At 42.2% G+C, this 15590-nt stretch overlaps 2 protein-coding genes across 2 annotated transcripts in view; both read left to right on the top strand.

Moving 5' to 3' along the window:
• dgkaa (diacylglycerol kinase, alpha a) overlaps positions 1-15590 on the top strand; it is a 66205-nt gene that overhangs the window by 39591 nt on the left and 11024 nt on the right. Inside the window, exons 9-15 of the mRNA XM_072696486.1 lie at positions 2969-3086; positions 3197-3285; positions 4805-4924; positions 7177-7275; positions 9215-9301; positions 9824-9897; positions 11346-11420. Of these exons, the coding sequence (XP_072552587.1) occupies positions 2969-3086; positions 3197-3285; positions 4805-4924; positions 7177-7275; positions 9215-9301; positions 9824-9897; positions 11346-11420 (662 nt within the window). The remainder of the gene's footprint in view (positions 1-2968; positions 3087-3196; positions 3286-4804; positions 4925-7176; positions 7276-9214; positions 9302-9823; positions 9898-11345; positions 11421-15590) is intronic.
• LOC140576843 (uncharacterized) lies at positions 11442-15458 on the top strand. Its single transcript, XM_072696487.1, has 2 exons — positions 11442-12001; positions 14701-15458. The coding sequence occupies exons 1-2, from the start codon at positions 11590-11592 to the stop codon at positions 15066-15068; spliced, it is 780 nt and encodes a 259-aa protein (XP_072552588.1). The 5' UTR covers positions 11442-11589; the 3' UTR covers positions 15069-15458.

The raw sequence follows: 15590 nt of genomic DNA on the forward strand, positions 1-15590 counted from the left end.
AGTAGTGGTAGTAGTAGTAGTAGTAGTATAGCAGTAGCAGTAGTAGTGGTAGTAGTAGTAGTAGTATAGCAGTAGCAGTAGTAGTGGTAGTAGTAGTAGTAGTATAGCAGTAGCAGTAGCAGTAGTAGTGGTAGTAGTAGTAGTAGTAGTATAGCAGTAGCAGTAGTAGCAGTAGCAGTAGTAGTAGTAGTATAGCAGTAGCAGTAGTAGTGGTAGTAGTAGTGGTAGTGGTAGCAGTAGTAGTGGTAGTAGTAGTAGTAGTAGTAGTATAGCAGTGGTAGTAGTAGTAGTAGTATAGCAGTAGTAGTGGTAGTGGTAGTAGTAGTATTGCAGTAGTAGTGGTAGTGGTAGTAGTAGTATTGCAGTAGTAGTGGTAGTGGTAGTAGTAGCAGTAGCAGTATTAGTAATGGGAAGTGAAGGCTTCAGTCAGACAACTCTAAGTAAAGCACTGCACATGGAACAGATATTTGTTAATATAATAATAATAATAATAATAATAATATGGCAGTATGTGGGAGAGTGTTACTAAGAGTTTGTATGGCATTATGCTTTAGAAAAGTAAACAGTGCATTTCAGTAGGTAAGACTTCACTGTTTATTGGTTCCACTAAATTCCACTAAAAAAGTGATCAACAATACTTCTATTCCAAGCTGGATATTTAGGCTTTATTCAAATACTGAGATCATATGAAAAGATATGGAGTATAAGATGATTACATAAATGGTGCTGCAATAAAACACACACAGTGGAAACTAAAAGTTTTTAACATTGAAATAAAACTACTAAACAATAATAGATGGGTCATGCTGCCTGCCACCAGCAGCCAGAGCCTGAGAGAGCACAATTGGCTCTCTCTGGGAGTGCTTTGGTTGGCTGGTGGCGTTGCATATAAGGCGGTGGCTGGTGGTGCACCGGTGTGTCGGAGAAGGCGTGTGTCAGTCCTCACACTCCCAGTGTTGGGAACATTACATATGATAGTGGGAGAGTACTAATGAGTGGGTGGGGTAATTGGCCATCTAAAATTGTGGAGGAAAATTGTCACCCTGAAGAAATGTCAACTGCTTGTCCAGCATTTAGCTTAACATTAACAAAGATTTGTGTCCATTTAAACAGCTAAACAATAAAAGTGCAGCTAATTAGACTGCACTGAGAATATCTGGAAAGTGGTGGCCATCCTGGCGCACAGTGCGTTTCAGAGTGTTTGAGGTTAGGACTAGGTCCCAGCCTTAAAAAGCACCTTTTTTGTTTGCTGGTTTGCCACTTGCTGTTGGTGTTACTTACCTGGTCTGCCTGTTCATGTGTGTAATGCACTGATAATGCTGGGCTACATGCATGGGAAGGTAGATTAAGTGCAATGAGGATTTCAAACGTGTAGCTGTTGATGCAGCATGCTGGTTCACAGTGCATTGCAAAAGTATACCAATCTCACATGTTTCACTATGACTCAGTTGAATGATATTGAGATGAAATGATATTAATTCGGTATGAATGAGAACAAACAAACTGACTGGGGGGATTGTAATCACTGTTGAGTAAGAATCAAATCGATTATATCACTCCAAAGTTGATGCAGTTTGCTCAGAATCAATTCAGAATCGTCTTCAGATTGATGCATCATGATGCATTTTTGACACCCCTCATTATTGACCTTTAAGGGGATGATTCACTGGCTTTTCATGTTTGCATGTGAGATGTGAGCAACCACCCTTTGCAAAGCCACATATCAAGCACAGGGACTTCCCCTAGGTCTATTTCTACCTACCAGTGAATACTCAAAGTGAGGGGTGGTAAGGGGGGGGGGGGGTGTGCACTGTGTACGCTTACAGGTCTGCTCACAGTTTATTTTGGTGGCTTACACTGTCATATATGTCTGTATGTATGTCTATGTGTGTGTGTGTGTGTGCCTGTATGTCTATCTGTCTATGAGCCTGTTCCAAGGCCTAGAGTTCCCTAGAGTCACATGAGCTAACAGTCCCCTCACTATAAAAAGCCCATTGCTCAATTAAACTGTGCGTAATCTCTGCCTGGGCAACCACACCCAGTGGGGGCGATGGATTCAAAGGATGGGCTTGTGGGCACTAGTTTTAGTTCCTCTTCTATTATTGTCACTGCCATGCAAAAAATGTGTATATTGTGTAGCATTTCTGTGAGGATTTGATTGCATTCAGCAACAAGGGCATCAATGAGGTCAGGATGTTGGATGATCACTACCCCACCTCATATCCCCAACTCCCCAACTCATTCTAAAAGTACTGGATGGAGCACCATCCATTATTCCAGCTCAACACTGGGGGTCTTTATACCCCTCTAGCCCATGCCTGGCATTAGGCAGCATGGTACCAATAGGTTCATGTTTCTTATCTGCTCCAGAGAGTCCTATTCTATTGACAGTACTTCTCTATAGTGACTAGTCAAGCTGTGTATGTGTGTGTGTGCCTTTGCACATCTGTGTCAGCAGTAAGTGACACTTAAAGGAGCTGAAGTAGACATTCATTAGAAGGGGTGTCCAAAAACATTTGGACACTTAGTGTCTGTTCTAATATCTGACACACAGATGTGCAGAGTACTTGATATAGACAGAAATGTGGCCAAACACATCAGCTGAATACTGTAGCTGTAGTTTAGCTTATTAGCTTGGTTGGGGACTTGTATAGCAAGTTTACTGTAAGGCACTGAAACCTCTGCTAGATTAGCTACCATGCTAGCTAATATGACAGCATATTTGCTATCCAAACTATAAAATAGGCCATTTTGCTTTTTTTCCTACACACAGCATGTATATAGCCTGTAAAGCTTTGCTCAGATGGATGATCTTGTGTAGCTTTTAGAGCACACTCAGTGTATTGGGTGTATTGGGAGTAATACACACATTTAAATCAGGTAAATTCAATGCTTGACACTTTCAGTGCGATTAAGCTGCAGAAATGAGCTCTTGACCTCTCTAAGTGCTTTCTTTCTCCTCCCACAGATGACTCAGAAGGACGGACAGCACTTGTGGAGGATGAAGCATTTTAACAAGCCTGTCTACTGTAATGTATGTCAGAACATGCTACTGGGACTGCGTAAACAGGGCCTGTGCTGCACCTGTAAGTGCCCCGCGTCCTGGCCCTCAGCATTACAGCCTGTTCTCGAACTGCTTCCCATAATCACTCCTCTTTCTCTCGATCTCTTTCACTCTCTCGCTCACTCTGTGCAGGCTGCAAGTACACGGTCCATGGGCGCTGTGCCAACAGAAATCCAGCTCCATGCACTCGCACATATGTCAAGTCCAAGAAAGACATCGGGGTAAGATTACTGTAACCTCTAAATCATGCGAGACATGCTCCAGTGCCGCACGCTCCTTGTGGCCCATGCCTGGAGCAGTGGGTACATCCTAGACATCACAGGCTCTCAGAGGAAGGAATAGTTCCGTGCAAAAAATCACACTTACATAGTTTCTCAGCCACAGCATCTTTGGTGCTTAAGCTGGGCTTTCTCAGTTTTGTACTGGAGCTATGAGCAGTAGCGGTTTTAGCTTGTATGGTGTCCCGGTTGACGCTCCTCTTCAGGCCCACTTTCCACCTAGGGGTTTAAGACAGTACGCTTGACACGCTTGAGTGTTGTGATATGTGCCATACTGTATCAATTCTGAAACACACAATATTCTGTTTTAATGAATGATTTATTTCTAATGTAAAGATTGATGGCAGACGGTGGTTCATTTGTTGTTGTATTTAAACTCAGACCGCTAGATGGCAGTGTTGTACTGTGGCTTCAGATCCCACTGTTCGAACTGCATAAAAAGTTTTTTTTTTACTCAGATTTTATGCAAATGCAATTTATGCATGTTGTTTTCTTTGAGTTTGATAAAAAAAATGCAATATGTCTTGCTTACAGTATCGCAATATATTACAATACATCGAATCGTAACCCCTGTACCATATTGCCAGGTTCTTGCCGATACACAGCCCAACCCCCCCTCCCATCGCCACCAATAAAGGCACATTCACTAAAAACTTGTATCAAAAACACTGATGGCTGGTTTGACTTGATCTGCATTACTACTGTGCAAAGTTAGAGGTGCGCTATTTGATCAATTCCCCCCTCCGACCCCCCCACCTCAGCCTTCCAGACGCGAGACCTTCAGCTACTTTCATTTGCCTATAGACTAGGACTCTTTGAGACAGATAAACATGAGCCTATTGGCACCATGCCTAATGCCAGGCATGGACTAAAGGGTATAAAGCCCTGCAGCATTAAGCTGTGGAGCAGTGGAAGAACTGTGTTCTCTGGAATGATGGATGGTTGGTGCTCCATCCAGTACTATTGACATGAGTTGGGGAGCTTGGAATGAGGTGGGGTGGAGATCATCCAACATCCTGACCTCACTAATGCTCTTGTGCTGAATGCAATCAAGTGGACTTGATTGGCCAGTAGAGACAGTAACTCCCACAAAAGCAGGAGAAACTCCTTTTTAATAGGTGTCCCTATACTTTTGTCCAGATCGTGCAAATAACAGCTTAAGTTGACTGTGTGAAACAGTGGTTGGTTTGAGGTAAGTGTGTGATGACTTAGACGTGCTGTTTGCACAATGCTAATTAGCAGGGTATAAGCTTCCATTACGTGTTAGCCTCCAAGCGCCTGTGTGTTCGCCAGAGATGCAAACTTCAGACGCTTTATCTCTGGTGACAGACTTTACTTGCCGTAAAGATTTTGCTGTTTACATTTACAGTATTTGCATACCGTTACCGTCACTTCAACCATTCCGCCACTTCGGTGGGTGTGTAGCCAGTAAATGAAGTGTTTGATCTGTGTGTTTGTCTAGATTTCGACTCATGACTGGGTGAGCGGGAACTGTGACTCTGGGAAGTGTGACAGGTGTCAGAAGAAGATTAAGAGTTTACATGGCCTCACAGGAAAGCGCTGTGTGTGGTGCCACACTATGGTGAGTAACCCTCTTATTTTTTTGTCTGTGGTCTGTTTTGATAGAAAATAGAGGACACCATTCAATTTACCATCAGCCTGTGCCTTCCCACTACACAGGTTTAGACTACAGGCCCTATAGAATGCATTATTGGAGTGTTTAAGCTGTTGTATGACGTATAAACAGAAAGCGTGTGACTTTAGTTGGGGTGAAAAATGCTCAGATGTGGTTTTACCACCCTGTTATCCTATCTCAGAATGAAACATGCTGGGCTTTCTTTTTAATGGAGAGCTTGTGCAAAACACAACGATGAGCTAAGCTATGGTTGGTTTGCGTCACCGCGGTGGATCACAGTAGCCACATAGCATAGAATAGCTTAGCCTAACCATGTATACCTTTTAACACTGTAATAGAAAGAGCCTACTTTCCCGCACACTAGCAATGATCCCCACTCTAGGAGGGAAAGGACGTAACACGTGTCTCCTAGGCTATATGTGAAGCCAGCCACTGCCTCTTTTCGAACTGCCGCTAATGTGGCATCACCAGGCTCCACCACACCAGTTAACAGACACCTGTACAGGCAAACATTGCTTTTAGAGGTGATGATGAGAGGAGAGGAGAGAAGAGAGTGCTACTCATCTACCCACCCAGAGAAAGCACGGCTAATTATGCTCTCTCGGACTTTGGCCACTGATGGCACAGCGGCGTGGTTCGGGATTCGAGTTCGCGTCAAGCTGGATGGCATTGCTGTCCTCTCTGAGTTCTCTAGTTATCATGTTGTGCAGTAGGTTAGATGAAGAATCTGTAGTAGGGTCTGCTACACTAGTAAAAATGCAGGAGCTTCAAAGGGTTCTTTGAGCAATGCCATAAAAGAACCCCCTTTGATTTTATGATGAACCATGTTTGTAGAGATTAGTAGAGGGGGAAGAATCTTTACATCAAAGGTTCTTCACTCTCACACATCTTTACAGAACCAAATGTGGTTCTTTAATGGCATTGTTGAAAGAACCCTTTGAAGCACATATATTTTTAAGAGTGTAGGGATAGCTTTTAGCCTAGTAATCGGCTTGCATCTGCTTGCTTCTCCGGCCCTCCCGGCTCTCACCCTGCCCTGCTACTTAAAGACTGAATATGGACACAAATCCTCGGCACTAAACATTTGCGGCAGAGTTCGTGATTCACTTCATCCTTCCCGAGTTAATTGGAAGCTGGTTGACCAGAGCTAAAGTGCTTCCATATGCTAGCAGAGGGTGCCTCATCCATCCTTGGCGCTGTACTTCTGAGTTTCGCCTACATTCTTTTAGCATTACACTATCAATTACCATTTAGAAAAAAAATCTGATGAATCAGATGAATTTGTGAATCGATTCAGAATCGATTCAGAGTCGATTTTTAAATAGATACCTCCCGTAAGAAACACTGAAAGTGGTGCAGTCTCTTTCTGATGGTGTCTGCCTGAAGCCTACTTTGACATCAACTGTGGCAAAGCTACTAGAGCCATAGGTGTACCTTGATGACATTTTAGGATTGTTGGAGGCTTCTTTACAGCTCTTGTGGTTCTGCTCTTGGCTGAACTCATCAGAATGGCCTGACCTGGCCATGTTGGCAGCTGTGTCACTTGTAAATGATTTAGCGGACAGCGAATTGTCTGATCTCTAACTGATCTGAGACCTTTTTAAAGCCTTTTCCAGACTCCTCTGCATCTACAACCCGCTTTCTGAAGGCCTTTAGAGAGCTCTATGGATCTGGCCATGGTGACATTTGTGAATCGGTTCAGAATCGTCCGTATTCACATCGAGTTTTCCCCCACCCCTAAAAATGATGCATGATAAAAATATTATTAATATAATCACACATCAGTATAAGCAGTACAGGACCTGCTACACCAAAGAGACTTTCAGTAAACTCTTTATGTTGCCTAATGATTATATAATGGAACAATAAATAATATAAAGCAACTATTAAAAGTCTTAATATTTTATATTAATAATCAATTAATAATTTTGTCCTCTTTAACTCCTTAACACTCCAATGCTTATTACACATATAGGTGTATTACTCAGTAACTACAGGGACTTCTGTACAAACTGGTGGAGCTATTCTTCGATAATAGAAGTTTGTAATAACACTTTCCGCCCGCCGGCGGACCATGGGCAGTTTAAGCAGTCAATGGAAGTGCCTCATTCTATTAAAATATGATGCTATGATTTAGAAAAATGTGCAATTTCCAGAAAGCTGATTTATTTATTTATTTTTTTGCTCTGCTTTTACAGCGCCATGATGAGTGTGTGAACCAGGAGCCTGCAGAGTGTAACTGCGGCCCCCTGAGAGACCATATTTTACCACCATGGGCCATATATCCTGTTATCAAGGTAGCGTGTTTCAGAAGGCTTTCACGACCACAGTTTCATTTTCACTGTGCTGTCTTTGTTCCCGTTTCAAGTAATTGCTGCCGTGCAGACATCTATTATATAGTTTTATATGTAATTTAAACCCAATTATGTCAGAGCAAACCATGTTACCTGACCTTTACTTATTGATAAATTGTTAGTTTTAACTTTGATAAACAAGATAAGCAGTTTGTATCCTGGGCTTCAGTTTTTGATCTTTATAATATACGACTTATTATTGGGTATGTGGCGGCCGGCCCGTAGTAGACGGCAACATATAAAAGGACAAAAAACACGTCAGGATGGATATAAATACAGTTTACTTTATTAAGGGCTATTAGAGATTTAGATGTCAGATGTCTAAAGGGTATTAGGGTCACCAACCCTGATCTGAGGTCATCTAGGGTCTTTAAGTTCTGCAACAGAGACCATAGAGAGAGAGAAGACTGCCTCTCCTACAGAGATTAAAATAAAGGTGGTCAGATGGTCAATATTACAACCATCCAAGCTATATCCTGGAAGCCAAGATCTGCCAACACTCCTGGGAGTCCACCCTGGATCTGAGCGAGCACCTTGCTACTGGTCTCCAGGTGCATCGCCAGCTAATCACTGCACCTCTCACGCCTATTCCACTAGCTGCCAGCAGAGGACACACAGGGTAGTAACAGATAGCAATTATAAACTATTGACCAGCTGTGAAACTAATGTTTAACAAGTACACTACAGTTGGCCACAGAACACCTAGACAAAGACCAGGACTTCTGGAACAGTGTGCTTTGGACACCAGTTTGCCTTGTAAACCAGACTGGTGCAGTCTCTTTCTGATGGTGTCTGCATGTAGCCTACTTTGGCATCAACTGTGGCAAGAGCTACTAGAGCCAGAGCTGTACCTTGATGACACTATAGGACAGATTTACCTGGCCACGTTGGCAGCTCTTATACTTCTACCAAATTTCAGATTCTTCTGAGATCTTTTTAACCCCCTTCCCAGACTCCTCTGCATCTACAACCTTCATTCTGAAGGCCTTAGAGAGCTCTTTGGATCTGCTGGTGGTGATCCAGGGTTCGTAAGGGGTCCTGGAAAACCTGGAAAGTCATGGAAAATAAACATGCTGAAATCCAGTACTGAATAGTCCTTAAAAAACATTGAAAACAGGACTTAAAAGTCATGAAAAAATATTGTAATGAGCTCCCGTCGTCATTTTATATAATAACAATAATAATATAAAACACTAACTTTCATAGTAGCATAGTTTTTCACATGGCCAATTGCTGCCCATATTTCATATGACCATGCCCAGTTTTGGCCGTGGTATCATAAACGTGCATTACGTTGTTAACTAGCTAGCCTGGACAGTCTTTCAGATACTAGCGTGGACTAAACATTCCCATAACCAAATTACGTGAACATTTTTGGTCCTGGAAGTTTTTGTTTTTTGGTACTTGAAAAGTCATGGATTTAGAAATTGATTAAAGTGTCTGAACCCTTTGATCTTATTAATTACTTACCTAAGCCTTAATCCAGAGCAAACCAGACTAAACACCTGAGGTTTAAATAAGACAGGCTCCTCCAGAATCCTCTCCAACCATGTTCTTATCGTCTGCAGCTGATGTTCTGCACCGGAGTCTAATTCTACACATCTGAAATAATAAACGGGTAAATGTGAGGGGCTTTGAACTCTTTCCTCACAGGAACGTTGTATTTCTATTAATTACATTTTATAAATGATGTTTAAAGACGTTTCCTCAGGTGTGTGTGTTGAGGTATGTCACCTCCATCTCTCATTATCGTTCACATGAAGATCAGATGTCCAGATGTGCTTTCATGGGCTGTTTTGTAAATATCACACTGTTGTTTATGGTTGTTTTTGTGCATCTCACTCACTCACTTGCATGATCCTCTGCTCGTCTTGATCTTCAGGAGAGGACAAACTGTGTAAAGGACGGTTGCTCAGGTGTGACAGATGACACTGACCACAACACTACACCTGATGGGCAGGTACTGCAGGTAGGTCAGGGTCTCTGGATTCCCTCATAGGTCCCCTTTCTCAGTTAGCAATTACAGTTTTATGCAAAAGTTTGGGCACCTCTGGTCAAATACATTTTTCTAAATGTAAATAAGCCCATGTCCTCTACACACGCTGCATATTCTAAACCATGATTACTGTATATTTACTTCATTGCAGAAGAATTACAGATTACATATAACACAAAAATGAAAATTGAGTGTGCACAAATAATGGCATATTAAATACATCAAGTTGTTCATTTATTTACACTTCGATAACCAATCAAATATGTAATTTCAGATAAGATAGCACTTTATTTATCCTGAAGGAAATTGCAGTCCAGAATGTGTCCAAATTTGACCAGGGGTGTCCAAACCAAGCAGAATACTGTATATTTAGTAAAGAAAAGTAAAGGAAGTAACAACAGCAGAGAAGAGCAGGTAGGTGTATTAGTTTAAAGCTGTGTCTTGGTTAAGGTCTGAATAGACTGAATGTATTGAAGTGCCTCTTTTTTTCTGCAGATAAATCCTATTCCTGACACTCATCCTCTCCTGGTGTTTGTGAACCCTAAAAGTGGAGGCAAACAGGGTGAGAGGTGAGGACGTTTTCTTGAATGCATACTTTAGATTTACATAAACAGGGATCACAAGCCTACATGTGTTTGGATGCAACACGCTGCTTAATTACTTTCTATATTAAATGATTAAAAAAACCCTAAAACCTAAAACACCACAAAACTGTATTAAAACTCACAGGTAAAAAAGATAAGTCTGCCAACGTTTTCTGCCCATGTATGAACAGTTATGGCATATTAGTATTAAAGAGCTAAATAATGGCAAACCAAATGTTCCTCACAGTTTTAGAGTTTTTGCCTTTAAGAGACCACCCTACATTGGACAACATTTCCCGTCAATTCAAAGTAAAACAATTTGCTATTTAGAGCATTTATTTATTAAAATAATGCAAATAAATGATTATAATAATTATAATGTAAAGAAGTTATTATTGAAGTTTAAACAGCACAGTACAAATATCTGAACTTTGAGAGCATTTAGAAATCACTATGGTGAAATAACCTCGACTGCCAATCACAGCTTTCCTGTCTCGGCCAGCTCTCCACTAGTCTTTCACATTGCTGTCGGGACTTTATGCCATTCATAGTCTGCTAAATCAGGAAATTCTGCTTTGTTTGATGAAATGTGTGGAATAAAACGTCTGCCATTAACACACACACACACACACACACACACACACACACATATATATATATATATGAAATATTATGGGGGAAATACGTTTTTTATATATATGATGAAATGTGTGTGATAAAACGTCTGCCGTACACACAGAGATGCAAATTTAGGGGGGAAATATTACGTTATATATATATGGCATATTATATGGCATATTATAACGTAATATTACGTTTTATATATATATATATATATATATATATATATATATATATATATGTATGTATATATAACGTAATATTTCCCCCCTAAATTTGCATCTCTGTGTGTACGGCAGACGTTTTATCACACACATTTTATCATATATATATATTCGATTCCCGGGCTCGGCAAGCTGCCACTGTTGGGCCCACCGCTCTGGGTGTGTGTGTGTACTCACTGCCCCTAACACGTGTGTGTGTGAGTGTGTGTTCACTACCAGATGGGTTAAATGTGGAGGACACATTTCACTGTACAGTGACAAATACGTGCACCTTTTTTTTAAGTATTTCCCCAATTTCCCCCATAATATTTCTTATTTATTTATTTTTCCCAAAAAAAGAAATATTTGTCATGCTTCTCAACTTTTAGTTTGCTTTATTTTTTTTTCCCCCACAATTTTCCCACATTATTTATTGATTTATTATTGTAATATTTTGCCTACAGTGGTGATTTATAGTGTATACAGCTATATTTGGTCAGCCCTGCTTGTTGCTGGTGGAGCAGACTTTTTGAGGAAGGACTTTTATTATGAAGACTGGAAACAGCGCGTGTTTTAATGACTCTCAGAGCGTTGTTGTTGTTTCTGCAGAGTTCTTCGCAAATTCCAGTACTTGTTGAACCCTCGCCAAGTGTATAACCTCTCCGGCGGTGGACCGGGACCAGGGTAAGGGGGTTTTGCATTTGATTTCAGAGCTTTTTAGAGAACTCGATCAAAGTCGCGCAACAGGCGCATTTTTCCTGCGCAGATTTGCGCGAGGTCGCGAGGTCGCGCGGAGGTCTGCGCCTTTCCTTTGCGGCGGTAGAGGAGCCGCAGCGGCAGCAGACCTCGAGCCATGGAGTCCAAAATGCAGCTGAAACGACGCAAGGCGAAATTTAGCAATAAAGAGCTGGACGTGTTGGTGGAGGAGATGCTGAAACCCGAGAGCGCGCTGAACCGGCGGCTCCCCGGCAGGGACCGGGCGCGAGCCTGGCGCCACATTGTGAACAGAGTGAACTCGGTGGCCAAGTCGAGGAGGACCCTGCTGGAGGTGAAGAAACGGTGGTACGACGTGAAACGACAGCGTGGACGAAACATCAAGATCATCTGTAATCAGATGGCAGTTCGGTTATCAGGAGAAAGCGACCCGTATAACATGACCAAAGAGGAACCGCTGGAGGTCAGGCTGGATGAGCCGGACCCTCAGAAGACTGACCGCAAGTTAAACGGCCAGCTGATGCCCTGCGTCCCTGTGCTGAAACTGGAGGGTAAATACCAGCAGTGCTTTTTCTACTGTCTACTTTGACTTACTAGTCTTCTGTTATTGTGAGACATACCATAATAGCATGTTTAGAATAAGCAGAGGTGGGTAGAGCAGCCAGATCTACAGTAGACCCCCTAGGAAGATCTACAGTAGACCCCCTAATAAGTTCTACAGTAGACCCCCCTAGGAAGATCTACAGTAGACCCCCTAGAAAGTTCTACAGTAGACCCCCCTAGGAAGATCTACAGTAGACCCCCTAGAAAGATCTACAGTAGACCCCCTAGAAAGATCTACAGTAGACCCCCTAGAAAGATCTACAGTAGACCCCCTAGAAAGATCTACAGTAGACCCCCTAGAAAGATCTACAGTAGATCCCCCTAGAAAGATCTACAGTAGACCCCCTAATAAGTTCTACAGTAGACCCCCTAGGAAGATCTACAGTAGACCCCCTAGAAAGTTCTACAGTAGACCCCCCTAGGAAGATCTACAGTAGACCCCCTAGAAAGATCTACAGTAGACCCCCTAGAAAGATCTACAGTAGATCCCCCTAGAAAGATCTACAGTAGACCCCCTAGAAAGATCTACAGTAGAATCCCTAATAAGTTCTACAGTAGACCCCCTAGAAAGATCTACAGTAGACCCCCTAATAAGTTCTACAGTAGACCCCCTAATAAGTTCTACAGTAGACCCCCTAGAAATATCTACACTAGACCCCCTAGTAGGATCTACAGTAGACCCCCTAGTAAGATCTACACTAGACCCCCTAGTAAGATCTACACTAGACCCCCTAGTAAGATCTACAGTAGACCCCCTAGAAAGATCTACAGTAGACCCCCCTAGAAAGTTCTACAGTAGACCCCCTAATAAGTTCTACAGTAGACCCCCCTAGAAAGATCTACAGTAGACCCCCCTAGAAAGATCTACAGTAGACCCCCCTAGAAAGATCTACAGTAGACCCCCTAATAAGTTCTACAGTAGACCCCCTAGAAAGATCTACAGTAGACCCCCCTAGAAAGATCTACAGTAGACCCCCCTAGAAAGATCTACAGTAGACCCCCTAGAAAGATCTACAGTAGACCCCCTAGAAAGATCTACAGTAGACCCCTTAGAAATATCTACACTAGACCCCCTAGTAAGATCTACACTAGACCCCCTAGTAAGATCTACAGTAGACCCCCTAGAAAGATCTACAGTAGACCCCCCTAGAAAGATCTACAGTAGACCCCCTAATAAGTTCTACAGTAGACCCCCTAGAAAGATCTACAGTAGACCCCCCTAGAAAGATCTACAGTAGACCCCCCTAGAAAGATCTACAGTAGACCCCCTAATAAGTTCTACAGTAGACCCCCTAGAAAGATCTACAGTAGACCCCCCTAGAAAGATCTACAGTAGACCCCCTAATAAGTTCTACACTAGACCCCCTAGTAAGATCTACAGTAGACCCCCTAGAAAGATCTACAGTAGACCCCCTAGAAAGATCTACAGTAGACCCCCTAGAAAGATCTACAGTAGAACCCTAGAAAGATCTACAGTAGACCCCTTAGAAATATCTACACTAGACCCCCTAGTAAGATCTACACTAGACCCCCTAGAAAGATCTACAGTAGACCCCCTAGAAAGATCTACAGTACACCCCCTAGAAAGATCTACAGTAGATCCCCCTAGAAAGATCTACAGTAGACCCCCTAGAAAGATCTACAGTAGACCCCCTAGAAAGATCTACAGTAGACCCCCTAGTACGATCTACAGTAGACCCCTAGAAATATCTACAGTAGATCCCCCTAGAAAGATCTACAGTAGACGCCCCTAATAAGTTCTACAGTAGACCCCCTAGTACGATCTACAGTAGACCCCTAGAAATATCTACAGTAGATCCCCCTAGAAAGATCTACAGTAGACGCCCCTAATAAGTTCTACAGTAGACCCCCTAGTAAGATCTACAGTAGACCCCCTAGTAAGATCTACAGTAGACCCCCTAGAAAGATCTACAGTAGACTAGTAGACAGTAGATAGATTATAAGTTTCACTCTATTTAATTAAATAAGACTGATTACGCTCTCTGTAATGAAACGTTCAGTTAATCAGTGCTCTGTAAGCACTGCCGATATCCACGATATACGCATAAAAGCATTCTGTGAACCTCGATAACAAAATTTATCACGATACGATAAAATATTGTCATATTGCCCAGCTCTACTTCTAATATAATGGGCCAGTTTATAACAGTAAAGGCCGAAATAAGCAGAGCATGGGATTCCCAGGATGGCTTTGAGAGCCACTGCTTTTGGGTGATGCCATGGAACTGTGGTTTCCAACCTTGGTCCTGGGGTGTCACTCGTCCTGCAGATCTAACACACCCTCTTTATTCCAGGAAAAACTGGATAATTAGCTCACCAGAATATTAGATGGGCGTTCAGGACCAGGTTTGGGAACCACCCTGAGAGGATGGATGGAAGATGATTGAAGGCCACAGTCCAGCATAGATTGGTGATTTGTTAGAGCAGGGAACCTTTAGGTACATTATTTTTAAGGCGTGTATAATCTCTATTTAAAAGAATATCAGTTTGCACTGAATTACAGATGTTTAGGTTGGAAAATCCTGAAGGTCCACAAGATTTTGGGTAGAAATCAACAAGCTTTGGCACAGAATCTTAATTAAATCCAGTGTTAAAGTGTGACAGCTTTTTTTTCTCTGTGTTACAGATATAGCCTTCCACATTTCCAACACACCGCTTTATTCCATAGACCTGGAGGATCCAGCAGAATGTGACTCGCCCCACTCAAACCATCAGGCCAGTCCTACAGCCGAGGCCCCAGGCTCTCCCCACACCAGTGAGCTCCAGGATGAGCCAGGCCCATCTATTGTACTAGATGTGATCTCGGCTGAGATGAAGCACTTGAACACTGCATGCAGTGCCATGCTCGCCAGCTCTGCCCAGATAGCCAGTGCAGTGAAGGAACTGAGCCGAGTTATCGATTCTCTGAATGACCAGCGGCGATACTTCAGTCAGAAGATGTTGGAGTCCATTGAGAGCCTTACTGTTATTCTGAAGAAACACGGCGCAGTTTGAGACGACCCGTCAGAACTACTACAGCCATTAGGACTGAGGGGAAACACAGCCTCAACAGACTGTTTATGATCATACTGTGATCAAACTGTAATGCATATTTAATTAAACCAGACTTTGTTCAGGCTTGTGTTGGAATTTGTGTTTTCTTTATACAACAGTGGTCATGCCTTCTACTTTTGTTTTCTGCGTGATGCATTTTTAATATATTCTATTATACTTTTATTACAGACATGTCAGCTGACAACCGCAGTGTGAGGTGTTGCAGTACGTCTAGCAGTGGTTTCCCTACCTAAAATCATAGCTGCTTTATTTTGAGGATAGGGTGCACTCGTTTTACTGTGGCTGAGTAATATGTGTTAAACGTGAACCCTGACGCTGGCTTGTTTAATGCTCTAACAATGTGCCTTTGACAATGACTTGAAATTACAGCTTAATAAATGGTCTTAGTGTTCATAATATAATCCAAATTTGAAGTTTTTTTTTTACAAATCATTTACAAGTCATTTTGCATTTATATCATTT

The sequence above is a fragment of the Salminus brasiliensis genome, chromosome 14 (assembly GCF_030463535.1).
Source record: "Salminus brasiliensis chromosome 14, fSalBra1.hap2, whole genome shotgun sequence".
Classification (NCBI taxonomy): Eukaryota; Metazoa; Chordata; class Actinopteri; order Characiformes; family Bryconidae; genus Salminus; species Salminus brasiliensis.